Raw genomic sequence first — 25,781 nt, 5'->3', positions numbered from 1 at the left:
ATCCCGTTCTTCTTTCCTTCTTAGGTTTCTTCTCTGGCATGCATCATCTTCCAACATGGTATAGAGTCAGCTCTTCATATTATATTCTCTCTTCTTCAACTGGAATGTATACTCTGCCAGGGCAGAGACTTTTGTCTATTTTGCTCATAAATAGTGGGTGCTCAGTAACTATTTGTTGAATAAATTAATTTTAAATGCTGTGTTAATGTTACCATTTTCATAAGATGAATCAATGTAATTTTAAGATGTGAACACTTTAAACTGTTAAATTATTCTAGAACTCATTTTAAAAGTTTCTATTTTGCTAATTTTTACCTAGCTCTTCCCATTTGGTTTGCATATTCTAAGATATTATCTGTTTCCTTGAAATTACACACTGACTGAGGATGATGAGAAATATCACGTCTTCTACAAATTAGCTAATTCTTTTGCAAGTATTATTCGTGGACCTAGCTTTTATGACACACGGTTCAGGATGTTCATATTGCAGCAGACCCTTGAACGATGCAAGGGTTAGGGGCCCAGAGGACCTGGAGACTGAATCACAGCTGAACCTGAGTCACCTTTCCTGCCCCCAGCCTCCCCCTGTGCTGATTCCATCAGCTTTGATTCCTTTTCAGTTCAGCTCTAACATTCTGGAAAGCTTGATAGGCCTTAAGATGTGAAAGAAAAGACAAACATCCACTATTCAAATGTTTGCAAAATTAAGGCATATAGAATTTATTCAAATTTTAAATTATTGATATACTAAAGCTCTAATAATAATTATCATTAGCTCATGCCTTGGGTATTTGATACATATGGGGCCCTGTAAATTGTGTTCTACAAAGGCAATCATTATAAACACCTACCCTAAGACATGGCTTTTATCACTATTTTCACTTTCAAGATAAGACACCTGTAAAGGAGGGAGGGCAAGCCACTTGCCAGAGACGCATCAGCATCTGAACACACTGCTTTCCGACATCAGGGTTTGAGCACTTAAACCTCCATATTGCACTGATTCCCTAAATGTCGTGACTTTCCCCTTCGAGTGATTATGTATAACTTTCTTTTTCTTCCTTCAAAAATGAGTCTCTGAGGCATATTGAAAAAGGCATATATTGATGTAAAGGATTTAAACTTAATAAAGTGCTACTGAGAAGACCAGCAGCTCTAGAGAAATGGAATCAATAAGGTATAGATAGAGATGCAGATATAGATATATAGATAGATTTATTATAAGGAATTGGCTCACGTGATTATAGAGGCTTTCAAGTCCCAAGATCTGTAGTCAGCCAGCTGGGGCCCAGGGAGGCCAATGGTGTAAATTCCAGTTTGAAGTCCAGCAGCCTCAAGACTCAGAATGAGCTGATGCTTCAATTCTAGTCTGAAGATAGGAATGAAGATGAGGTCCCAGTTTGAAAGCCATCAGGCAAGATGTGTTCCATCTTAGTTTTGAGATGTTCAGCCTTTTTGACATCTTCAGGCCTTCAGCCTATTGGACGAAGCCCACCCCCACTGGGGAGGGCAACCCGCTCTACTCAGTCCACCTGTTCCAGTTTCATCTCATCCAGGAGCATCCTCACAGACACACCCAGAATAATGTCAGATCAAACGTCTGGGCGTCCTGTGGCCCAGTCAAGTTGACACATAAAATTAACCGCCACAGGAGGGTTCTTCTTCAACTGTTTTACCTTACTCTGTCTGATTTTTCCAGGTTTTGTACTGTTCAGGACACTGTATATCAACTGGCATATTTCAAGTAAAATAAAGTTGTTGTTTCGTTTTATTTTACATGGAGGTGATCTTAAATATTCTTTTAGTCTTTGTGCAAATTAAATGTCACTTTAAAAGTATTTTGTGTAGCAATCATTGTGAGACTTTAATACTACAATGATATTTCCTTATTATTTTAAGCCCTCTGTGGAGGATACATCCATGGAAAGAGTGGAACAGTTCTTTCTCCTGGGTTTCCAGATTTTTACCCAAACTCTCTAAACTGTACATGGACCATTGAGGTGTCTCATGGAAAGGGTAAGGATATTACATAGATTGCAAATATATAAAATAATTAACTAGATACAAACATGGGAACAAAGAAAAAAATATTCATGTGTAAACAAGTAAGATAACTAATTTCCTCATGTATATTTTGATTGCTAATTTTGATTTTTAATAAGATTTTAGAAGAAAAATGATCTTTAAATTATTGGTGCTTTCAAGCAAAAGTAGATTTCTTGTTTTATTCTCTGTTGATCGGATAACTTGAATTTATGCTTGTGAACATAAGCTTGAAAATTAGGTGTAATGATAAGGAAAAGAGGCATGCATTAAATAAAATATGACTAGTGCTTAAATAAAGGGAAATAAGAAATTATCTAAGCTTCTCATTTCTATGATAAATATAGGATACATTTTTATACTTGGCTTGTGTTCTAAGTGTACCCAGTATTATTACATATAATGAATAATTTATCTTCACATAATCCAGTGTTGATTTATGGATTAGATTTCATTATCCTCATTTTATAAACAAGTGGAGTGAAAACCAGAAACATTTGAATTTTGTGTAAGAAATACAGTTTATAGACATTGGATTTGGGACTATACTCTGAGTCTTTTTTGTATGAGTAAACTTGTCATTTTCAAGAAGATAATTTGGAATTTTCCTCACATAAACATTATGTAGATTTTGTCTTTCCACTTAAATTTGAGCTCAACTTAATGTTAAATTGACATGTTTTATTATATACACTATCTTACACTCTGCCATCATGAATGCATGTTAAGAAGAACTTGGCCTTGAAGGAAATTAAGAATAAACAAATAATGAGCAACCAAGGTATTGTCATCCTGAAAATAAGTACTTGTATTAAAAAGGACCTAGTCATGGTTAAATTTATTCATTATGTATAGGAATTCAGAAATAATACTTTGTGGGTATAGTTACAGTGAGAACACATGCACAAAGGATCACATAAAACTATCATTTCAAAATGGTCTTCGCTCACTTGTGTAAGTTTCAACATTAGACCTCCAAGCCTAGATTTTCTAAAGGACACGTGTTTACTATAAATGGGAAAGTGATCTGGTCCTTCGCTCCTCAGGGACAAATGCTTTCCCTGAGGGGCTGCACGCAGTCCATTGTGACCCTCCTGCCGAGTTTTATTATGCATTTCTATCTGGACCTGTCGATATAGCTGTCTCTATGTCCCTGTGTCTAACCTTTATCTATATCTGTACTTATATATACTGAAGCATTTGTTTTTGCTGTTTATTCCTTCTTCTACCCATTCTCTGTATTTTTCTTTCAAACTTCAAAATTAAGGTTGCATTTTAAATTATCTTTTGATTCAAGACTTTTATGTCTCTAAGCCCAGAAGAAATTCTTTTCCCCAACTGTTAACTCTGCCAATGCCCCCCTCTCTCCCTCTCTCTGTCTCTCTCTCATCTCTCTCTTTCTGTCTCTCTCTCACTACCTCCATCTCTGTGTCTCTCAGGGGTTCAGATGATCTTCCACACCTTCCACCTGGAGAGCTCCCACGACTACTTACTCATCACAGAGGACGGGAGTTTCTCGGAGCCAGTGGCCAGGCTCACAGGGTCGGTGCTGCCGCACACCATTAAGGCAGGTTTGTTTGGAAACTTCACCGCCCAGCTTCGGTTTATATCAGACTTTTCCATTTCCTACGAGGGCTTCAATATCACATTTTCAGGTATGTTGGGGTCTTCTCTGGCAATACTTGTACTGTTTGTGTGAGCAAGTGTGTGTGTGTGTGTTTACACGTAAACGGCCGACCAGTGAGAAGCTCTAGTTGGGTGGAGGAGGAGTTGAGATGCAAGGGCAGCTGCCTGGCATCCACAAGACACCATGCCTCACATCGATTGTAAATTCTCATCCCCCCAAATTTGCTAATATCACCATCTCTTCAGTCTCTCTTGTCATCAGTTCTATCAAAATCTCTGAGGAAGCTGTCCTTATTGGGAAACATACTCAGAATTAGCTGTGGTCTGATTATTTTGAATCCTGCCTTCCAGGAGACGCCACACTTGTACTGAGAACCACCTTTAGAGTGAAAAAAAGTATGAACACACGCAGTCGAGGGTGAGCTTCTTGTTGACTTTAATGCCATCATACATGGCAGCAAAATGATACTCCAAAATTATGAAACATTTTCACTTTTAATTATAAAACATAGATAATATTTGTGAGGGATTTATGTTGTTTCAGGCATTATTTGTATGGGTTAAACTGTTTAATTTGAATGATGCTAAGAATGGTATTAAGATATTTTTACAGATGAGAAAAAACATTACAGACAGCTAAATGGTCAAACGTGTGGGAGAAAAATGTAATCACATAAACAAGCAATGTTCAGTAAGCATCATTGTCAGATCTCCTGCAGAGTCTCAGATACACCCCCAGCCAACAGAGGGAATCACTACTCTAAGATTACTGATGGGTGTAAACAATTATATTAATTTTCATTTTTGTATCTGATGTTTTGGAAAATAAAGCATTTTCCCACTTCATGCTTCACTGCCCAGAGCTAATGTAATTTTCATAAGGTGGTTACTGAGTCCCATAATCACAAGTGAATCTTCTACTTTTATGTTCTGGTTAATTCCTCAATAACTTTTGATGCCACTAATCAAATTCATTGTTAAAATATCTGAGTACTTATTTATCCCCTGTTCTGAAGCTAAAACTCTTGGTAGAAGGGTTTCTGTGTTCCTCATTCACATCAAGACAGTTCCATTCCCGTATCTTACACAAAATAGGAATTAAGTTGTCAATAATTACTTACTAAATATTGCATGATAGTTAACAATATATAAAATGAAATACTGTCTTTTTTTAGCTTTATTGAAGTATCATTGTAAAATCAAAATATTCTTTTAAAAAAAAAGACTTCTTAGGGATTTTAAGATGCTCTGAATCATTTTATACTCCCTGTAATTATGACCAATTGCCATTTATCTTAATCTGACTTTGTTGATTTTTCCTGATATCTCACTGCATTAATGGAGCTTTCCAGATGGGCTTAGATTACTTGATTTCTTGGAAATTGGCCGTAATCAATGGTAATCATGAAATTGGCCACTTTTTATATCAAAGACTTAAATCTTCCTAACGCTAATACCTAAATCCCTCTCTCTATATATACTCTCCCCGGGTGGATCTCAGTTAGTACCACTATGAGACTGGCACTCCACTCTGTTCTTATTTTCATCGTGATCCAAAATGAATTTAAGCAGAACACTCCAAAGAAAGAAAATGGCAGTGATGCAAGCCTGTGGATTTGGTCCACAGATATTTCTCATGAGTCTATGCAATTTCTATCTGTTTATTTTTTATTTTTTAATTTTTGGCTGCATTGGGTCTTCGTTGCTGCACGTGGGCTTTCTCTAGTTGCGGCGAGCGGGGGCTACTCTTCCTTGCAGTGCACAGGCTTCTCATTGCGGTGGCTTCTCTTGTTGCGGAGCACAGGCTCTAGGTGCGTGGGCTTCAGTAGTTGTGGCACATGGGCTCAGTAGTTGTGGCTCACAGGCTGTAGAGCACAGGCTTAGTAGTTGTGGCACACAGGCTTAGTAGTTGTGGCACGCAGGCTCAATAGTTGTGGCGCACAGGCTTAGTTGCTCCGCAGCATGTGGGATCTTCCTGGGCCAGGGCTCAAATCTGTGTCCCCTGCATTGGCAGGCGGATTCTTAACCACTGCACCACCAGGGAAGCCCTTTCTCTCTGTTTTGTACCATCTCTTTCTTAATTCCATGACTCCCAGCACACAGCTACAAGCTACACATCTACAAGGAATCTTTTGATTACAAAAGTCAGAGTGCAACTCTGAAACTGACTCCTTTCGTAAACTCCCTAAAAAACAAGCAAGCAAACAACAGAAACAACAAAACACACTTTTCTGGGTCTTTGTAGCTCTTTGGGGCAGTTTTAAAATATTTTTAAATATTAAGACTAAACTGGCAACACTTTGTGAACATGCGGAACAATTCATTTGGTCACAACCAGTAGAAGACAATCTATAAAGCTTGCACAAGGAATCGCTTTCATCAAGACTGTGTCACACACATGCTCAGACAGTCTTTTTAAAGACAAAACACACCTTTGATTGCAAAGCTGATTCTAAAGGAAACGTATTCTTTAGATATGCTAAAGGAATCATTTCATCTGCAGGCATGTTGCCTTGAAACTGGGCTGCGAACAACTGCCAGTGACACTAACACAATGGAGTTTATTCTTTGTGCCCAAATAAGTAACCACTTTATTATGCAATTGAAGCATTTACCCTTCTGGAGACTTTTCTGATATTTGTACAAAATCAGTATGCTGTTATATCTGGATTTTTTTCCTTGTTAGTCCAGTTTATTTCTGTCTTTTCTAGAAGGTTTATTAAAGGGTCATCTCTCAGTTATGGCTCCCAGTCAGTGTCCCCGCAGATACTAATGGAAATACTGGGGGAAAGGGCTCCTTATTCAAGCATGTTTAGGTCGAGCCGCCCACGCTCCCTGCTCTATCCTGAGTGTCCGCTACTGACTGTTCTCTGTGTGCACTTACTATTCCAGCCTTCCTTCTCCATGCCTCCTATGATACTACTTTTTGAATGCCAACTTTCTGTGAATTCACATAGTTTCCTGGTCATTCTCTTCAAAAGATGAGAATCTGGACAACTTAGTGCCTTTACAGATGTGGTTTCCTCTTCATTCAAAACCCTTCTTCAGGGACTTCCCTGGTGGCATAGTGGATAAGACTCCACGCTCCCAATGCAGGGGCCCCAAGTTTGATCCCTGGTCAGGGAACTAGATCCCACATGCATGCTGCAACTAAGAGTTCACATGCCACAACTAAGGAGCCCGCCTGCCGCAACTAAGACCCCACGCAGCCAAATAAATAAATGTTAAAAAAAAAACCCTTTTTCATTCCTCACCAGGCAAAACTCCACCCAGATCAAGCACTGTCTGTTGCTCACAGTCTTCTCCCTCTTCCTTAAGCAGAGTTTTTTTCCTCCTACCTTCCCATAACACTATTTATATACCAAAATTGTGTATTTTCCAACATTATTTTTCCATATTTGTCTCCTTCACTGTACAGTGAAGATCTGTTCACGTGTCTTCTCCCGTTGTTGCATCATCAGTGCCTGGGAAAGACTGCAGAGTGCTCATTCTTTTATTTATTTATTTAATTTTAATTCAGTGAGTGTTTGCTGAGCACCTGCAAGGTAACAAGAATTATTCTAGGCCCTGGAGACACAGTAGGGAATAAAACAAAGGGCCTGCCTTCATAGAGCCTGTAATCCAGTGGGGGAGATAGTAATGGGGGATGCTGTCAGAAAGAATAAAATGGTGAAGGAGTTAAAAGATGCTGACGTGTGGAGAGTTGCCATGGTAGGTCTATCTGATAAGCTGACGCTTGATTTCAAAGAAGTAAAAGAGTAGGCCAGGCTGATATAGGGGACGTGGTCCTCAGAAGAAGGAAGAGCAGCAGTAGGAGTGTGTGGGCAAGTTTAGGGTTAAAGAAGCAGGTCGCTGTGGTCAGAGCCCGGTAATTGAGACGGTCATATAAGTACCTTGGCTGTGAATTGTGTTATGCAAAGCCATTGGAAGGATTTGAACAGGGATGGACATGATCTGACCTTTTTCAAAACTCATTCTAAGTAACGTCCAACGTTAACACAGGATCTTAGGTAAGATGCTGTTACACAGTAAGCCGCACAGGAGACAGCAGAAGCTGAGGCTGCGGGGTTGGTGCTGGAGTGAAGTGGACCAGGTCAGCTGGGATCGAATGTGTCTGAAATACAGACAGGGGTCAAGGTCATCGTCTCTGTGAATGAGGATGCTATGCTTCATGGGGCAGACACGGGGACTGAAGCAGGTTTGGGAGGAAAAATATAAAATTTTGCTTTGGGAAATTTTAGGTATATATCCAGGAGGAGTTGTCAAGAGTCTTGAGTTCACAGAGAGAGTCAAATCAGGAAAAAAAAAATTGAAGTTCATCAATAAATAGACAAAATTTAAAGACGTGGGGCTGGGTAAGCTGGGAAATGAGTGTAGCTGCACAGAAAGAAGGTACTAGGTTTAAGCTGGGGCAGGACATTTTGGTGCAAAGATGAGGAGGGTTCAAATCATGGACTGAGAAGGTGAGACCCTGAGCTAGGAGGAGAGAAAGGATAACCCTTCAAGGAGGAAGAGGGCTTCCACTATCTAAGTAGGAGGAGGAGCAAGGCTTGGTGAGTGGGCTCACAAGTGGAGGTCGCGGTGGCTCTGGTTTGGAAGGGAGCCTGGCTGGTGGGTGGAGAGGGACTGGGAAGAGGTAACGTGAAAATAGAACATGGAACGCTTCTGAAGAACTGGTGCCGAAGGTGCCCAACCAGGCGCCGTGGCTGTGGTCATTGTGAGGTCATGAGAGTGGTTTTTATTCAGTGGATTGGTGTGTCGCATTCTTAAAATGGGCCCTGGAACACGTGTTTGTGTGCTCATGGGAATGAGACTAGAGAATTGATGAAGAAAAATAGAGTAAGTTCTATGAACAAAATCTTTGAGTCAGGGAACTTGGAATCCTGAGGGCAATACATTTTTCTTCTGCTGGATGACTAACTGGAAACGTATGCTGTGCAAATACACACTGTGTAATAGCCCATAAGTGACAATTGATACAAGAGGACCTTTATATGACCTTGTGTGGGAGGATGGAACTAATCCACACCTCTAATCTCACGGTGTTGGATCAGGCTTCCTATTTCAGTAGGTATTTTTCAGAGGACATCAGTAGAAATATGAAATAAAAATATACACAAAAAACCATTCAATTACAGTGTTTTTCTCTATAATACAATAGATCTAGCATAAATAATATCAAACTATTCTCTTATTTGGCAAGAGTTTTCAATTGCTTTTAAAGAAATGACAGCAAAGATGTGATTCGAGTTGAGAATATACAGTATATTAGGAGGAGAATGACTTCTGTCAGATGAAGATAAAGTTCCCTAGATTGTGACAGCTTTATTTTACTATTTCCTAGAAAGTCTACCATTATGTTTTGGTATGAAAAATATTTGTTGAGTTGAATTAAATGATATTACCTTTTTTTTTTCCTTGCTGGGTCATACTAAAAATAGGTCAAATTAATGAGTATATCTCCAGAGTGGTGAGAGTAGTTTGAATATGTTAGGGATCCAGAATAGATTTTTTATCTAAATGAAAAACAGGATAAAGACAATGTAGAAAGCGTGGAGCTCAGATGTTGACCAATAAGTTGGGTGAGATGAGGGAAAAATTGGAGCAGAGATTTCCTCTTCATAGGGGGTTGGGATGCCAGTGATGAAACTTGTGGATGATGGGAATAGAAAAGATGGATTAAAATTGAGAAATATTGGGGGAAATGATGGTTTGGATTTAATATGTTCCTTGAGAATACAGAATCCACACTTTAGAGTCAGAACTTGAAAGATAGTAGTTGGAAATCGGAAAGCGAAGGCAATATCTTTTCAGATGGACTAGGACAGTTTCCCCGCCACCATAGGAAAAACTTTTGTCTTCCACTCATTGCAATAATGCTCATCCTTTAATCAACACTTTAACCTCTTTGAAGCTCTTTCCACCATTCAAACCCCTAATGGTGGCCCACTGTTTGATCCTGTTTGACTAAACACTGGGCATTACACGCTGAGAACACAGCAAGAAGGATCAACAACACACTGAATGATGGCCCGTGAGACCCATGACAACCAGAGTGCAGTTGTACCCACATATAGAGATTTGAAAGAGTTGGTACTAAAGAATGAGACAAATACAAAATGCTGTTATTAGTACTGTTATTTTGGACATTTAATCCCCAAATGCAGCAATACACCAGACATTATTCTTTTTTTTCTTTTTAACTAAATTTAGCACTTCCTTCCTGGGTAGTTTACAGAAATTTCTAGCAGGATCCAGAAATTTTTCATTACGTGTCAATAAAACATGGTTTATAAATTGAAAAATAGACAGGAAAAGGTTTTGCTATTCCATACTGAGGTGTATTTTAGGGGTGAAATTGGTTATGGTAAGCTTTCCACCCTGTGAAGAAACCCTGTGATACTGCTTTTAGTTTGTTCTGCATTGGGTCTTGTTTATCCAAAACACCTGTAAGAGGACAGTGACTGATTTTAGCAATTGCGCGCATCACTAAAATAACTTCCTACTGTTAAAGGGACAGTTTTGAGTGGGTCATGTTATTATAATGTTCTACATTTATTTTAAAAATACTATATTCCATTTGTCATGAGAAAACTCGTAGTACAAAGGAAGACAATCCATATGACAGTTACAGCAGAGCCTGGGGGAATAAAAAAATATATATATATATATATATATGTTTATTTTTTAAGTAATAGCACCTTTTTATTCTTGTGAAATAATTTTTGAGTATTTACCTGGGTTCCCACAAGTGTACTCTGTCTCTTCATGTCTCAGAATATGACCTCGAGCCTTGTGACGATCCTGGCGTCCCTGCTTTCAGCAGGAGAATCGGTTTTCACTTCGGAGTTGGAGACTCTCTGACGTTTTCGTGCTTCCCAGGTTATCGCTTAGAAGGCGCAACCAAGCTCACGTGCCTGGGCGGGGGCCGTCGTGTATGGAGCGCATCTCTGCCAAGGTGTGTGGGTAGGTGGTCACGTGCTTTCATTTCATTCACCCGGGGGGCAGGGCGCGGTGCGGTCAGCGTGCAGGGCCCCACCAGGCATGGGAGGGCAGGAGGCCGGCACTGGGCGGGCGCTCCGCTCCCCGGGGAGGTGGAGGAGGGGGGCCTCTCTGGGCTGTGGTTACCTCATCGGTAAAGCCAGCCCCTTTCAGCCCTAAGACGTCCTGACTGAAGAGGAGTGAAACTAAAGCATGTGTCAAGCATATTTATGGAGGAGAAAAAAAAAAAAAAAAAAATACACACACACACACACACACACACACACACACACACACACACACACACACTATATACCTGGGACAAAAGACAAAATAAAAGCTAGAAGCCATGCTGTATTAACACAACCTTTGACAATTCTGTTGCTTAAGAGCAGTGGTATCACCTGGTATAATGATGCGGACAATTTAAAATACTCGTTTTGTTGTTTTTTTACACTTTAACTCTGATTAGATGATCGTGCATACTCTCGCAAAGTGGGGGTTGTAGACACTTTAACACTGAATTAGCTTTTTCACAGTGTTCTTGAAGATTTCAAGAGGTCATTCCAGAGAGTAATAGGAATCTTTATTTAGGTACTTGAAACTAGGCACTGTGCTAAGACGGAATTAAGATGCCTATTCAGTGGGGTGTATTTATTGTTAATCTGAACCTGTGCTGCTGTAGGAAGTTCCTCAGAGAATTGTGGTGGCTCAGTTTAACTATGGAATCTTGGCTACAGGTCTAGAGGGTCTGGTCATCAGCCCCAGAGGCAATATCTGCTACCTGCCACTTGGCCACGTTGCTCAGCATGTAAAGGGCGTACAAGCTGTCCTTTAAAGTCACAGAAACTGGCTAATGTAGCATTATGACATTTGTCTAGTGATGAACCATGGACCCCCTTAATTGTGAGCCTTCTGAGTCCTTGAGGCACCTGTGATCTTACCAGCTGATAAACTAGAGGCAGGTGGGGAAGTTGTGAAAATAAGATTTCATAACCCATAAAAATGCTAAGTTGTTAACTTAGTAAACCAGATTTTTCCAATGCACAGAATCTCTTCAATTATTTAGGAATATTATGTGGTTCAAAAGTTAATATACTGTCTTTTTGTGTTCCAGTATGCCATAGATAGTAGGATAGTGAGGACTTCATTATAAAAAAATTAGACAAGTGAATATGAATCAGATCATCTTTATCTCTTGCCAGGGCACATATCTGATCTTTCTATGATGTGGCTTTCTCCTAAAACAGTAGTTCTCACTTTTTTTTTTTTTTTAGTTATGATTTTTATTTGAGATTTGGATGCCAGTTTTGAACACTATCTCAAGAAAAAAAGGTACAATATTTTCTAGATGATCCTAGATGTTCCCAGAGTTGCCTAGAATCCATATGCCCCCAATTGGAAATTACTGAGCGAGATAGTTTAAAATCTGGGGGAAAACACTCCCAACTCAGTGAAGTCAAAGCCTTAATCCACGTATGTAACATTGTCTATCGACTATAATATGCCATTTGCATTATTCTGTTATTTTATCTAGATTCATTATCTTTACACTCTTAGTCTTGTTATTTGGGGTTTTACACTGTTGCCTAAAGTATAAAATGAGGAGTAACTGGGGTTGAAATAATAGTTAATGTTTATTGAGCACTGATTCTAGACCAGCACTGCTCTGAGCTCTCTCCATGAGTTATCTTATTTAGTTCCCCAGACACCTCTATGAAGTAAGCACTATTATTGTCAGTTCCATTCTACAGATGGGAACACTGAGGCACAAAGAACTTAAGGCCTTTGCCCACCGGCACACAGCCAGCAAGATTCCAACACAGAGCACCTAAAACCAGGCCTTTCAGCCCTGCACTGCACTGAGAGAATGGCCTGGCGGGGCCGTTCTGTATTTCACCTCTTGTATTTTACCTACTGCTTCCTGACTTTCCTTCCAGCCCATCTGGGCACAAGAGACCTTTAAATAAACATGTTAGTAAGGCACTAAAATCCACCAGGTGACCCACGTGGCACCTGGGAGTTCTCATTTCTCCCTTTCTCTCATTCTCCACGTCGAATTAGTTGCTAGTTCTGAAGATTCTGCCTCTCCCCAGCTCTCCAGGGAGGCTCCCCGCCCATCCTCTCTGCCCAGCCTTGAGAAGGCTCTCAGCTTCACATCCCGAAGATGCTCCCCACTTCCAGGACAGCCCCCAACCACTGTTGCCGCAGCCCCCAGAGTGATCTGTCCGAATTCGGAACTTCACAAATCCATCCCCCTTAACAGAACCCATGAATCAGCTCCCATAATGTGCAGAACAAAACCTCCACTCGCCGGGGATGCAGGCCCCTTATTCACTGGCCAGACTCTCCGACGTCTTGCCCAGCTCACTCATGTACTTGGGCTCGCACACACCAAGGCTGCACAGGACCTGAAATTGCCCTGGTTCTCTCTTATGCTCAAGCCTCTCCCTACACTGCTCCCTCATGTGCAACGTGCACCCCCTTTTCTGCCAGGCTGACTTCCTCATTTTGGAACTCACCTCCCATGTAAGCTCTTTCTACCCCCTTACCCACCGGCTGGAGAGGGACCCTCCAGGATAACCACTGTACTCCAGTGAACTTGTCTTCCTATTTCTGTCTCTCCCATTAGGCTGACCTTTCCTTACAGTGGAGGCTGCCTTAGCCCTAAATCCAGCTCTGTGCCTTATTCAATACATGTTTGTCAAACAAACATTATTTCTCTTGGAAGCTCCTATCTTGATCTCAAAGTTTGATTCATTAGCACACTGTGTCTGTCTTTCTTCCTGTAAAATCATAGAAATAAGAATAATCTATCCCTAGACAAAAGTTGCAAATCCAATCCGAAGATCACAGGTGACCCTGGAGGAGTGCCAAGTGGATTATGAGAATGCTACTTTACCTTTTTCTAATAAACATCTGGTGATAAATAGAAGTTCTAGTGAACACCTGGGCTGAGAAGCGGCCCTGTGAGATGAGGGGCATTGCAAAGCCTCGGTAGTATTTAGGGGGGTAAGTTCTTCAGCAACAGAATTGGAACCCAGATTAGCATGATAAGTAGGCAGATTGAGAGAGCATAGATTTTCATCTACTGTGTTACTATCAAATAGTAAATTAATATCCCCAATAAAATATTTATTGATATTGAATATTTGTTACTGCTTACAAATAATATGGTTAGTGCTATGGGTGTGGACTTCCAGCTTCCAGAGCTGTGAGAAATAAGTGTTATTCTTTAAGCCTCTTGTCTGTGTTCTGTTACATCACCCAGAGCTGCTAAGACCACCTCATGGGTTGATGCTTTTGTACAGAAGAATTAACTGAAAAATCAATTGACTCCTTTCTTTTTTGTTCATTTAATTTTAATAAGTTTAGTTCCATTACAAAACTCTCAATGACAATTCAGTTTTAATTACAGTTTCAGGAGGTTCTTTATAAAAAAGAGCAAATGATTCATTTTAAGGGAAATTATATTCATTCATCTTAAAATCACTTTAAATGGATTATGGGAAGAACTGAAAATTGATCCATTTAATTGCTCTAGGAATGGAGATTGGCAATGGATATCTGAAATCAAGTCAAAGAATTTCTGAAATTCTGATGACTTACATTTTCTGAGCACCTGCTTTTTACCGTTTGTTGTATTTCACTCAGTTATCTCCTGTGGGACAGCGTCTCAGGCTTTAGTGCACCTTCCTCAGTCTTCTTGACACGTTTCTATTCTTGCAGTTGGAAATGTGTTGCATTCGTCTTTGTGCACTAGTTGATTTAATTCAAAATAAATTTAAGTCATTGGCCTGCCTCAGAAACAGGATGCCAATGCAGGCATTCCTGTTCCTTGGCAGGACATTTTGTGAGACATTCAATTAAGACGTTCGGAAGGTGTGTTTCCCACAACAGCCTCATGTTCCTACTCTTTTGGAGTCATACATTCATACGTGTTCCTCGTGGGTTACTTAACATCTATAAATGTAATTAATTATCACTGTTGTATTTTGACAAACATAATGTGGTTATTACCAGACCAGCTGGAGTTCAGATCACAGCTCTACCAACGCCCCCCTCCATGTGATCTTGAGCAAGTTAATTATTAACCTAGCACTGTCTCAGTTTCCTCATCTGTAAAATGGATTTAGTGTTGATACTGACCTCATGGAAATGTTGTATTTATTTAATGATATAATAGTTATAAAAATGCACTCTGTGCAAGTGACAAATAGACCAAAAGAAAAACAGATGGCTGTACCCAGCTGGGCAAAGTGTTAGTACATTTTATAGGCTCTACAATTACTTATTTGATCTTCCAGTGTGTTCCTCTGGACTGGGAATTCTAGAACTTGTTGGCATGTCCGTTTTCGCACTACAACACTCTTTGCATTTTCCTTTAGAGTGTTTAGGATTCACTGTTTTCTTTTAGTGCATCTCCTCTTTTCCAAACAGATGTTTATCAGGACACCTTGTGCTCCAAACTCTCCAGGGACCCTGGTTCAGTGACACCCATACACCCACTGCCGTCTGGTCCAGTCTCTCTTTACAGCCAGATCCCCGAGGTCCTCTCAGATGTTCCCCTGCTTTGTCACGTCCATAAGGCCACCTGAACACCCGCGTGTCTCACACCTGAGACTTCGCCATGTGCTGTGGCTCCAGGTCCCCGACCCGCATTTCTCCCCAGACCTCTGATGTTTCCAGCCTGCTATGGAACCGAGTCAGAATGAGCCGAGACCCTCAGGACCAAGTGGCTGATCTCGTTCAGCCTGTAAAAGGTCATATTTTCTTAGTGGTCTTCACATAAGATCCGAAAACAACTCCAGCAACAGCCACCCATGTTCATCAGAATAGTGTCAAACACAAATAATTGCCTAAAACCGAGGAAGGATGATCTGCATGAAAATCTTTGAAGAATATAAAGCGATACAGATATAAATCAAATAGTAATCATATTATATGGCTATATTAAATAAAACACTGTAGTAAAATAGACTTTTAAAATTGATGTACCAAGTTTGTATACTCTACAAGCAATTTCATATTCTTGGAGAAAAATTTGAATAAAGACTATCTTTTAAGTCCTGTACTGTATACTCTGGAATAATGAATTCTGACCTTCCACTTTTAAGTGCACGTGCCATGTATGTCTAGGTTCACTCACAGATGTATCATGAGTAAATTAATTGTTATTGCTTATTCACTTAGAAACTTTACTTGCATCTCAGGTTATGGGAAATAGTTGCTCTGACGCTAGTGGAGATTTTGTATTCAAGAGGTGAGTATAAAGTGAGACAGAGGTGTGTGGGTGAGGTGGCTGGTCACTTTTTCCCCATCTTTCTACAAGTTAAAGCAACGGCATTGCTTCTCTGCAAAGAATTACCAGTTACAACTGGCCAGTTAATCTCCCACACTCATTATTTCTATGTAGTGTAGACTTGCACTTAATTAGCATCTCTTATTATATATTTGCTTTAGAAAAAAATCACAGAATCCAAATCTTCACAAAAAGCCATGTAAAATTACATCTTGAGATTTGATAAATTTTTTCTCCCCGGCTATCCAAATGCTAAAGCCTTCTTTCTAGTCCTGCCTTTTTGTTGTATTATGAGAAATAAATGATTACTGTCCTAAATGCTAACGTGAAAGCAAATATAACCTCAGTTAATTGGTACCTTAACTTTTATCCTATCTGGATAAAATCCTTAAAAGTATACTCTCTTCTTCAACAGAATTTTGCTCTGCTAGTTTCATTACCGATAATTATGAATAATATTATGAACTTTTAATTATAAAGTATATTCATCATTAATTAGGATTTTTTTAAAAGTCCACAATTCTTTTCCTAAGCTAAGCACTTAGAGGTTATATCAAATCAATAATGCGTCTGTACTAGTGGTGTGACCTTGGGAAAAACTACTTTTGAGCTAGTCTGTGCTTCAGTTTCCTTATCTGTAAAACGGGGTTTATTACCTCATCACATAAGGTTATTGTGAGGGTTAAGTGATTTAATGTAACTGAAGAACTTAGAAAAGTGTGTGACGTATACCATTTACACATCAGCCTTATTGTGATAGACTAAGTCTACGTTTAAAAAAGGACACTCCTGAGCCTGGAAAATTCTCTGTGTGGCAAGTCTGTCAAGGAGAAGGGAATAGAAACAAAGTGGTGTGAAGACCCAAAGAAAGGAATTCCACCCATAAGGAGAGCAAGAGAACACACCTGCTGGACGTAGGAGCAGAGCCTCCAGACAACAGAGAGAGATGTAGGCTCCCCTGCCTCAGGGAGGGAAAAGCACGTCCTTCCCAGGATCGCAGGGCTGGAGCCGATTGGAGTGGGTCTCCTTGTCTTTGCCCTCCTCATGGGACAGCCCCCTGAAGACACACAGGGACTTCTTGCAGGCAGTTTTCACAGTTACCCCAGAGTGGCAAAGCTCTCTCATGCCACATTTTGGGTTCAAGGTGTGTGGACTCAGCACTGTGTTGAGCTAATTCCCCCGGGTGTCCTTCAACCCTCCCTCCAGCCTCTTGACCTCATTCAGTCAAGAAAGAAGACCACACATCTCCTGATGGCCAGAGGGGGGCCCAGGGCCCTCATTATCCCTTTTACCTCCTGCCCACCTCAAAGGATGTTTGACGCAAGGCTGCCCACACTTCACAGTGGATGTCCAGTGAACGCAGTGCACGATGGGCCAGATGCAGTCATGTATGCGGTAAACCCAAACCCACACAACCAGTTACAGTAGCCATAAGAAGTATCCCTTCCAAAGCACCCCTTAGACTAAAAATGGTCTAGGTGCCACTCTATCAGTATTTATTACGTCTTCAATTGCAAGGGATGTTTTTTCAAACTTATAAAGTAATAAAAGGACGTAAATTTGATTTTTGAATGATTTCCTTTATTGGTCACTGTCCAATTCAATTCTAAATAAAACTTCCTAGTGCTTGTGACGGGTTCCATATTCTGGTTATCAGAACGCTGTGAGTTTCTTCTTTTATTCTCTTTACGTCCAATATCTTCAACGCGTTTGAACCCCTTGCTGTTTCATCCACAGAGCAGCCAAAGGGGGACCTTCTGCTTTGCTGTTTCAGTGTTCTTTTCACTTATTTTGGCTTTTATGTTAAAATCACCATTTCTTCAGGAAAGAAAAATAGTAAAAGAATATGCAACAAAGCCCATGAATGATTACCATCTCTCAAGGAGATTACTTGCCCAAAATGCTTGTTGAATTTAAGAGATGAAGCCATACGTCGTCAGTCTCAGAATTGCTGAGAATCACCAGATTCTTGACATGAAAGGACATCCACGTCCCAGCCCGAGCAAAAATGAAAGTCCAAACGCAGCCTGAGAGACACACCACTCGCCTTTCTCACCTTAAAAATGTTTCTTAAAAAGTACTAAAATTACACAAATATATGAATATATAATAATAGTAACTGTAGCTATAATTTTAAAATTATAATTATAAAATCCCATTGCCATGTTTTGGGGTCACCACTTCCCTGTGCTGCTTTCTCATCACTGTTTCCCATAAAACCCTCCTTCAGGTCCTTATGGAGGGAAAGATCGGGGGCAGGTGAGCCAAGTTCTCCTGTGTTTCTCTCCCTGATTTTCTCCCCGACCCTTCTACGTGGGGACATCATGAGATTCAAGGGCACAAGTCATCATGGGCTGATCCTGAATCTCCAGCTTATTCCTTCCATCAGTCAGGCCAAGGAAGGCTCGTGGTGCAGCTGATTTCAGTGATTGTCAAGAGAAGATGGGGATGTCAGAGACTTGGAATTATGAAAATGGGCACACACGGGACATCTGCCAAAGTTGAGTGATACCTCAAGCAGCCCCCTTAAACTGAACCCTGTCCCCCTCTCTCTCACCCTCGTTACATGTAGGCATTTTACTGATTTTCAGTTTACAAGTTGATCGTTATTCTTCACACTCAGACTTACTTTGTTGAAATTTTTAAAATCACTGTGCTTTTCACATAGTGTGGCCAATAAATTATTTCGTGCAGAATCGCATGGAGCACTCTTGTCACACAGACACAGACATACACACAGAGATGCACATGCACACACAGATGCACACACATCATACATAAGCAAACACACACACACACACAGAGCAATTTTATTATTTTATGATTGTTTTGGACGAATAGAATTTTAGGAGTTAGCCTAACTCTCTCACTTTCATAGGTGAGGAAACAGGTGCTGAAGAGTTTAGGTGACTTTCTCCAAGTTGGCAGAAAGTGGAGAGCTATATTTATTTTCATTTTTACTCTGATTAAAGTTCTTTATGCAAATTTGGGTGTAGAGGTGAATTGCCCTCTTTCATCAAGGGGAGAAGAACGTATTTTCTGCCGCCGAAAGGGCTTCTGTCCCAGGACAGGCGGGTGGGCTCAGTGCTGTGAGACAGTAGCGGGGGACTCAGTGGTTTGGTCCATGGTTAGACTCCCCTTTAAATGCATCCAGGTTGAGGCCACAGAATACCAACGTGGGAAAACTGCGTGGACATAACTGTCGAGTCAGCACATTGGAATTGGCGGGGATGCTTCATGAAGCAGAGATGGGGCAGAGAGGTGACTGCCAGTGATACAGCCAGAGTGCTCGGGCATGCCTGTTTTATTCTAGAATTCTTTGTAAGTTAGGAGTAAGATGCATTCTATTAAAAGAAATAAGAAAATCTCGAAAATGGGATGAATGGGGGTATCTTTCCTGTCCAGTTGATAAAACAGTAGAAAGAAGTCACTAATCTATAAAAACAATATGGTGCTAGCAGATATACATTGAGAGAAAAGAGGGCTGTCATAATTTAAAAGTTTTTATTTATTAAAATCAGTAATTCCACTTTTGAATCCTCTTTCTTTTTTTACTGTCCTATTTATTTTAGCTGAATGTGGAGCAAGTGTCAAAGGAAATGAAGGAACATTACTGTCTCCAAATTTCCCATCAAATTATGATAATAACCATGAGTGTATCTATAAAATTGAAACAGAAGCTGGCAAGGGGATCCATCTCAGAGCACGAAGCTTCCAGCTGTTTGAAGGAGATATTCTAAAGGTAAAAAAAATCTGTTTTAATAGGACTCCATCTTTCCTTCTCAAGGAATAAATATAATGTTGATCCATCTATATACGTAGATATATACATATATTAATGTATCTTTATATATACACATATTTTCCCAATTGGTTTATCCAGCTGGTTTGAGAAGGTGGCCTATAGTATCATGTGTATGTGGACTTTACCTAAGTCTATAATCCTGGATCTAAAATTTATTGGTTGTGTATTTAAGGGTATTATTTAACATTTTTAAGCCTTATTTTTCTTATATGTAAAAACATGCAATGGTACCTACCTTTTTGTGGTGTTTTGAGGATTAAATAATATAGATACATATTTCTAGCATTGTTCCTAGCACATGCTAATAATTGTAAAAAAAACTTACAGGACCCCCAGACCAACCCTTTCTACAGTCGCTCTTGATTTGTAAATGTGATCATGACAGAGCATCCTTCAGAGCTAGAAGGATTTTGATGTGAGGGTAGAAGCAAGCCCTGCCACTGTTGCTGGACCACAAAGCAGGGTTGATGTGGAGAAGCCAAGCCAGGATGAGGCAGAATCTCACTCAGCCAGTCTGAGCTGTGTTCACAGGACTCCGAGGTGTGCTAGGCGTGGGACCAGCATCAAGGGTCAGTGCAGTAGATGACTCAAAGCATCAGAGCCTCGGGGAACTGCTCCAGGTGGAGCACACCACTCACATTCCAGAGGGACTCCAGGGAAACAGGCAGGGGGACGGATTAAGGGAGCACCCAGGTCTTGCCTTGAGCTCCAACTGCAAATGCCCCCAAACTTCTAAGACTTCTGAAATAGTTTCCACCTCTCCTGTGACTATTTCAGGAACCTGGGGACCTCCCTGGCTCTAGGGGCTGAGCAGTTGGCACTTGTAGCCCGAGCCTCAGGGCCTTGAAAGAGAGTGGCTTTGAGCAACAAAGACCAACACTGGCCGTCACCCAGCCCGTCCACCTGCTTGTTCCACTGGGAAGTAAGCGACTTGTCCAGGCCACACGGCTTGTTTATGGCAAGAGAGGGACACATCTTATCCCCTTTCTAAAGTCCTAGGGTTTTTCAGTCGTATGTGCATCTACATGGACACACACAATGCTCCATCCCAGACGCAGTAGATTTGACTCACTTGAAGCTGTGAGCACTAAGAAGCTACGCCAAGAGCCTGCTAAGAGGGGAAACTTAGTGCCCTCCAGCTGTGTCCTCTGTTTGCACAGTGGATACAGTGGGGTCGCTGGTAGGTTCCGTTATGTGCACAGGTCAACAGAAGCTTCCAGACTCAAGTGCTCATCACTTCCTCCAAGTCCACCTTTGACTGTGCTTCAAGGTCATAATTTAGGAGAGAGGTTTTATTCTAGTTGTTCTTTCATTGTAATAGTCTTTCGAAAGCGCATGCTGGCAGTATGAGTCGCTGTAATTAAGAAGTGATTTTCAGGTATGAAACTAGTACATCCTCACGGATCTGAGAAAAGTTAAATTTGCATCAAAGAACTGTTTTCTGAATTCTTTGATAACCTCAAATTTAGACGTCAGTAAGCCTTTAAGGCAAACTTTTAAGGAACAATTAACCATACTTTGGTGCAGGAGAGTGATTAGAGACACTGGATTAAATATACACTGATACATATTACTGGAATGGAAGGAAGCAAATCATTTTCATTTGTGATTGCGTGCTGTTTAAACTTGTTGATTATAACAAAAAATCAAAAAAACATCTTGCTTACCACCTTTAATTGCAGAGAAACTGTCAATCATCTGAAAAACCTTGATACTGTGCAGACATACCTTTTATTGAATATGCTAATAAATATCAAAAAGTTAAAAACATCTCAAGTGGGACTACCTTGAATTTTGAGCATAAATGCTGCTTACGTCGCCCCGCACACGTAGTATGATCCATTAACAAAGACCAGAGTTTATGTACACACCCTCCCCCGCATAAACGTGATGCTTGCTTGTTTCATATGGAAACACCGTGTAAGAGAAATACAGCTCTAAGGAGAGCGTCATGATAGGGATACGTAATGGAAAGCGAGGTTAGTTCTGGAAACAGAGCCCTCGGGTATAGCTCCTGCAAAAGTGGGGATGATTTCCCCAGTCCTTTCAGCGTTGTCATTCCAGGATTCCTTGTGATGTTTTCTAATCTGTGCTTATCTGCTCCCTTGGCTAGTCCACTCGGAGCATATGGCATTTATTATGTGCCAGGCTCCAAGGGAGGGTCTGTAGTGCAAATAGTTATAGCCTTGTATTAACATATGACCCAAGGAACCTTTTCCTAATGACTGAAAGGGACATTTTGATCCCGGCTGCTTGTAGATGAGGATATACAACTAGGAGGTTTTGTGCTGAACTAAAATCACTTGTTACTAATTTAATTGGAAGTAACCATTAAGTCTTTTGCCTTCCAATACTATCTGGGTTGTCATTTCTGATACATGAGAAGCATGAATCCAGATTTTCACCTTGCTAGAGTTGACAACATAATATCCCCACGAGTCAGTTACTTTTTCGTTCAGAGATTTCCACTGTCAAGCCCAGTGCTAAGTGCTGGTGATGCAGATAAATAAGACAGAATTACTCTTCCAGGGATGCTTAATAATTCAGTGTGGCAGTGGTTCATTTTTAGTGGTTTAGCCATGAGGATCCTGGAGCTAGACGCTGTCCATGTAAGCTATTAAATCTCGGAGAAGCACTCAGACAAGCTAAGACCAGTGGAGGTGACAGTGGAAGATGCTTCAGAGCTTTGAGGACCGAGCCTAAGTGTGTGTTTATTTCCTTTAATGCCCCCTCATCTCCATGGATTTCTATGAATCACAGAGAATTACATGACATGTGGAGTAACCTAAGACCTTGCTGGAGTGGCCTGGACACTTTATTTTTGAGCCAGCATGCTCTGGATTTTAAAGCTCTTTATAGGGCTTCCCTGGTGGCGCAGTGGTTGAGAGTCTGCCTGCCAATGCAGTGGACACGGGTTCGAGCCCTGGTCTGGGAAGATCCCACATGCCGCGGAGCAACTAGGCCCGTGAGCCACAATTACTGAGCCTGCGCGTCTGGAGCCTGTGCTCCGCAACAAAGAGAGGCCTCGATAGTGAGAGGCCCGCGCACCGCGATGAAGAGTGGCCCCTGCTCGCCGGAACTAGAGAAAGCCCTCGCACAGAAACGAAGACCCAACACAGCTAAAAATAAAAATTAAAAAAAAAAGCTCTTTATAATCTGGGTTCCAGAAACCTCACTATCAAATGAATCTATGTTAAGCCAAACAGTGATTTTTTCCTACACTAGCTTGTTGCTAGCTTCCATGAGAAGTTGTAGGGTGTTTGATTTTCCTACTCAAGCATATGCGTATTTAATTAAAATGAAATCAAATAATGATCCATAAAATTAATTCTTCTAAATGTGTTTTCTCCCTTTAGTAGGAGTATGTGAATTTGTAAGTCTGTCAAGCAGCATTCATGGTTTACATATGCATTATGTATGAAGAGCAGGAGAAGAAAAGTAAGAATCTGTGTGAGAAGGAAAAGAAGTGAGAGAAATAGGCAGATACGGGGGAGGCTACCAGGGACTTTGATGTACTTTATTTAGATAAGATATTTTTTATCAAAAAGAACTGGATGTTCTCCAGTATGATGTGATACATTTTCATTCTTTCTTCTAAAAAGCCCTTATCCATACCAGCAGTTCCTTGCCATGAACCATTGCAATGGTTTCAAGAGGCAAATGGATGAACCTTTCCCACGAAGCATTATAGTCTTGACTACTTAGCGGGAGTGTGAGGGGCTCAAAACTAACTTCTCCTAGAATGTGAACGCTGTTTGTTCTGGCATTAGGAACGTGTACTGTGGGACGCCCCCCAGTGCCCACGCCTTAAAACTGTCCGACGCAGTATCCACTGGGGAAATGTGATTGGCAACCCTGCACTCCCAGTGTGGACCTGGGAAGTCATCACTTCCTGTCCCTTACCCGTGATGTCCGCTCAGAACCAAGCCCGGTCCACTTGCCTTCCAAATGTTCGGGGTATCCACCCAGGCTGTACAGCCACCTGGGAAAATGGAGTCAGTCACAGAATGCTTCAGAGCAAGATGACCTTTCTCTCTGATATCGGACATGACAGGATTCCTTTGCTATAACAAATTCAAAACTAAAGTCACCACAGGCTCAGGGGCTACAAAATGTGACAACATTTCAGCACCTCGACTTGTAACACATTTGGATGGAGGAGGAGACATTCACACTGAACTATGACACATCCTTCCAACCTTTGTAAGTGGATTGTGAGGGAAGGAAAAATGGTGGACCATGCAACCTGGAAATGCAAATACATGATGATTTCATTTTAAATAAACACAGAGAGAATGTTCAGCTTGATGCAGATAAAATGATCTGGGCACAAATGGAATCTTTTGTCTTTAATGTTAACGATAAAGATAAAACTTAAAGAAAAGTTGTTTGCCAGTGTCTTCCATCCACTCATCTTTCTATAAACTGTATCACTTTTTAAAGTACTGTGTAAAATCGTATCTTTGAAAATTTGGATTTCTTGTTAAAATTGCTGACATACAAACAGAATTAAGTGATAAGGGGACTCGTGCTGTGAATTCTCCTCAGGTCTACGATGGAAAAGATAGTTCATCACGTCCGCTGGGGGCCTTCACTAAAAATGAGCTGACGGGGCTGATCCTGAACAGCACCTCCAACCACCTGTGGCTGGAGTTCAACTCCAATGGGTCTGACACTGGCCAGGGTTTTCAGCTCACCTATACTAGTAAGTGCCATACGACTTAATCATTTCATTTTACTTTTATTTTCTCAGGATACATCTGTTACTTTGCTGATATGATACATTTTAAGTATCAATTTTTTTTTCCTGGCCCCCCTCCTGTGTTTTGGATTGCTGTTTAATTCTGTGCGCTGTTGAGCGGGCAGTAAATTTAGACACATTACCAGAAGTAAGAGTTTGAAACGTATTTATTTAGAAGTATTAGTATTTTCATAACGTGACTGTACCTGAAAAGAAAATATCATGACATTTAAGAGATATTAGGGTTAAAATTATTGTGTGATTTAATGCACATTGACAAAAATTCATAGACAATATGTGAAAGATTTAAAATGAATGGTATAATTAATAGTAATAGTCTTTGAATGCCTACAACACATCAATACTTTTCTATTATATCTATCTATCTATACATACACATATTAGATTCCATACATTATGTAATATAGATTACGTGTGTGTAAAATATAATAATTTATACATATAGATACACACATGCACACATATAGATGTGTGTGTGTATATGTACCCTATGTTGTAAGCGCTTTCTTATCACAACTCATTTCCTCCTGAGAAAACTAAACACCAGTAATTGGAGTGTGTGTCCAGGATACCAGGTGTCTGAGTCAGTGGAACCAGGATTTGGTCTGTAGCTCACAGTTTTAAGCCGTGTTCTTAGTGCCCCCCCATTAATATAATTAATATAAATCAATATGGAAAATGCCTTTTTTTAAAAAAAGATGAATATGAAGAAGACAGAGGGAGGGTAAAACAAAGGAGGAGAAGGAATTGTTCTTTCACAAAGAGAAGTTGGACGTGTGATAACTGTCATTTTCAACATTTTTAGTTCCAGAAAAATAAAGTAAAAAATGTAGTTATTTGGTATAGGTTATTAATTAAAATTAAGTAATAAATTAGCTAAAATGCTTAAAATATACAAGACAGTCCAATCCTTCACCAACCCGATGATTAAAAATCTTTGTGATACCAAATACCATGACATAGGAAATTAAAAATTTTGGATTTTTGAGCATGAAAGTCTATTAGTGATTATCAAGACTGATTCCTTTATTTGACAGATAAGCAAATGAAGGCCTGAAAAATATAGTAACTATCCCAGACATAAAGCTAACCCAGGTGCCTTCAAGGAGGATTAATTGCCTCAAATCCCCCTTGGTAGGTGAAATTACAGTTGAAGAATTATAATCCTTTTGACAAAAATAGAATTATAGTCCCATGGACAGGATGAGAAAACCCACATTTCACTTTCATGAAAATAACCATTTAAAAGACTCCATGAATTG

General features: G+C 40.4%; 1 protein-coding gene across 1 annotated transcript in view; it reads left to right on the top strand.

The window, feature by feature from the left end:
• Window positions 1–25,781, top strand: part of CSMD1 (CUB and Sushi multiple domains 1) — a 1,790,960-nt gene that overhangs the window by 1,477,441 nt on the left and 287,738 nt on the right. Inside the window, exons 19-23 of the mRNA XM_082374695.1 lie at window positions 1,900–2,016; window positions 3,483–3,698; window positions 10,447–10,635; window positions 19,525–19,694; window positions 24,306–24,462. Of these exons, the coding sequence (XP_082230821.1) occupies window positions 1,900–2,016; window positions 3,483–3,698; window positions 10,447–10,635; window positions 19,525–19,694; window positions 24,306–24,462 (849 nt within the window). The remainder of the gene's footprint in view (window positions 1–1,899; window positions 2,017–3,482; window positions 3,699–10,446; window positions 10,636–19,524; window positions 19,695–24,305; window positions 24,463–25,781) is intronic.

The sequence above is a fragment of the Balaenoptera borealis genome, assembly GCF_965194805.1.
Source record: "Balaenoptera borealis genome assembly, chromosome: 21".
In the NCBI taxonomy this organism is placed as follows: Eukaryota; Metazoa; Chordata; class Mammalia; order Artiodactyla; family Balaenopteridae; genus Balaenoptera; species Balaenoptera borealis.
This window is presented reverse-complemented; position numbering and strand designations above follow the sequence as displayed.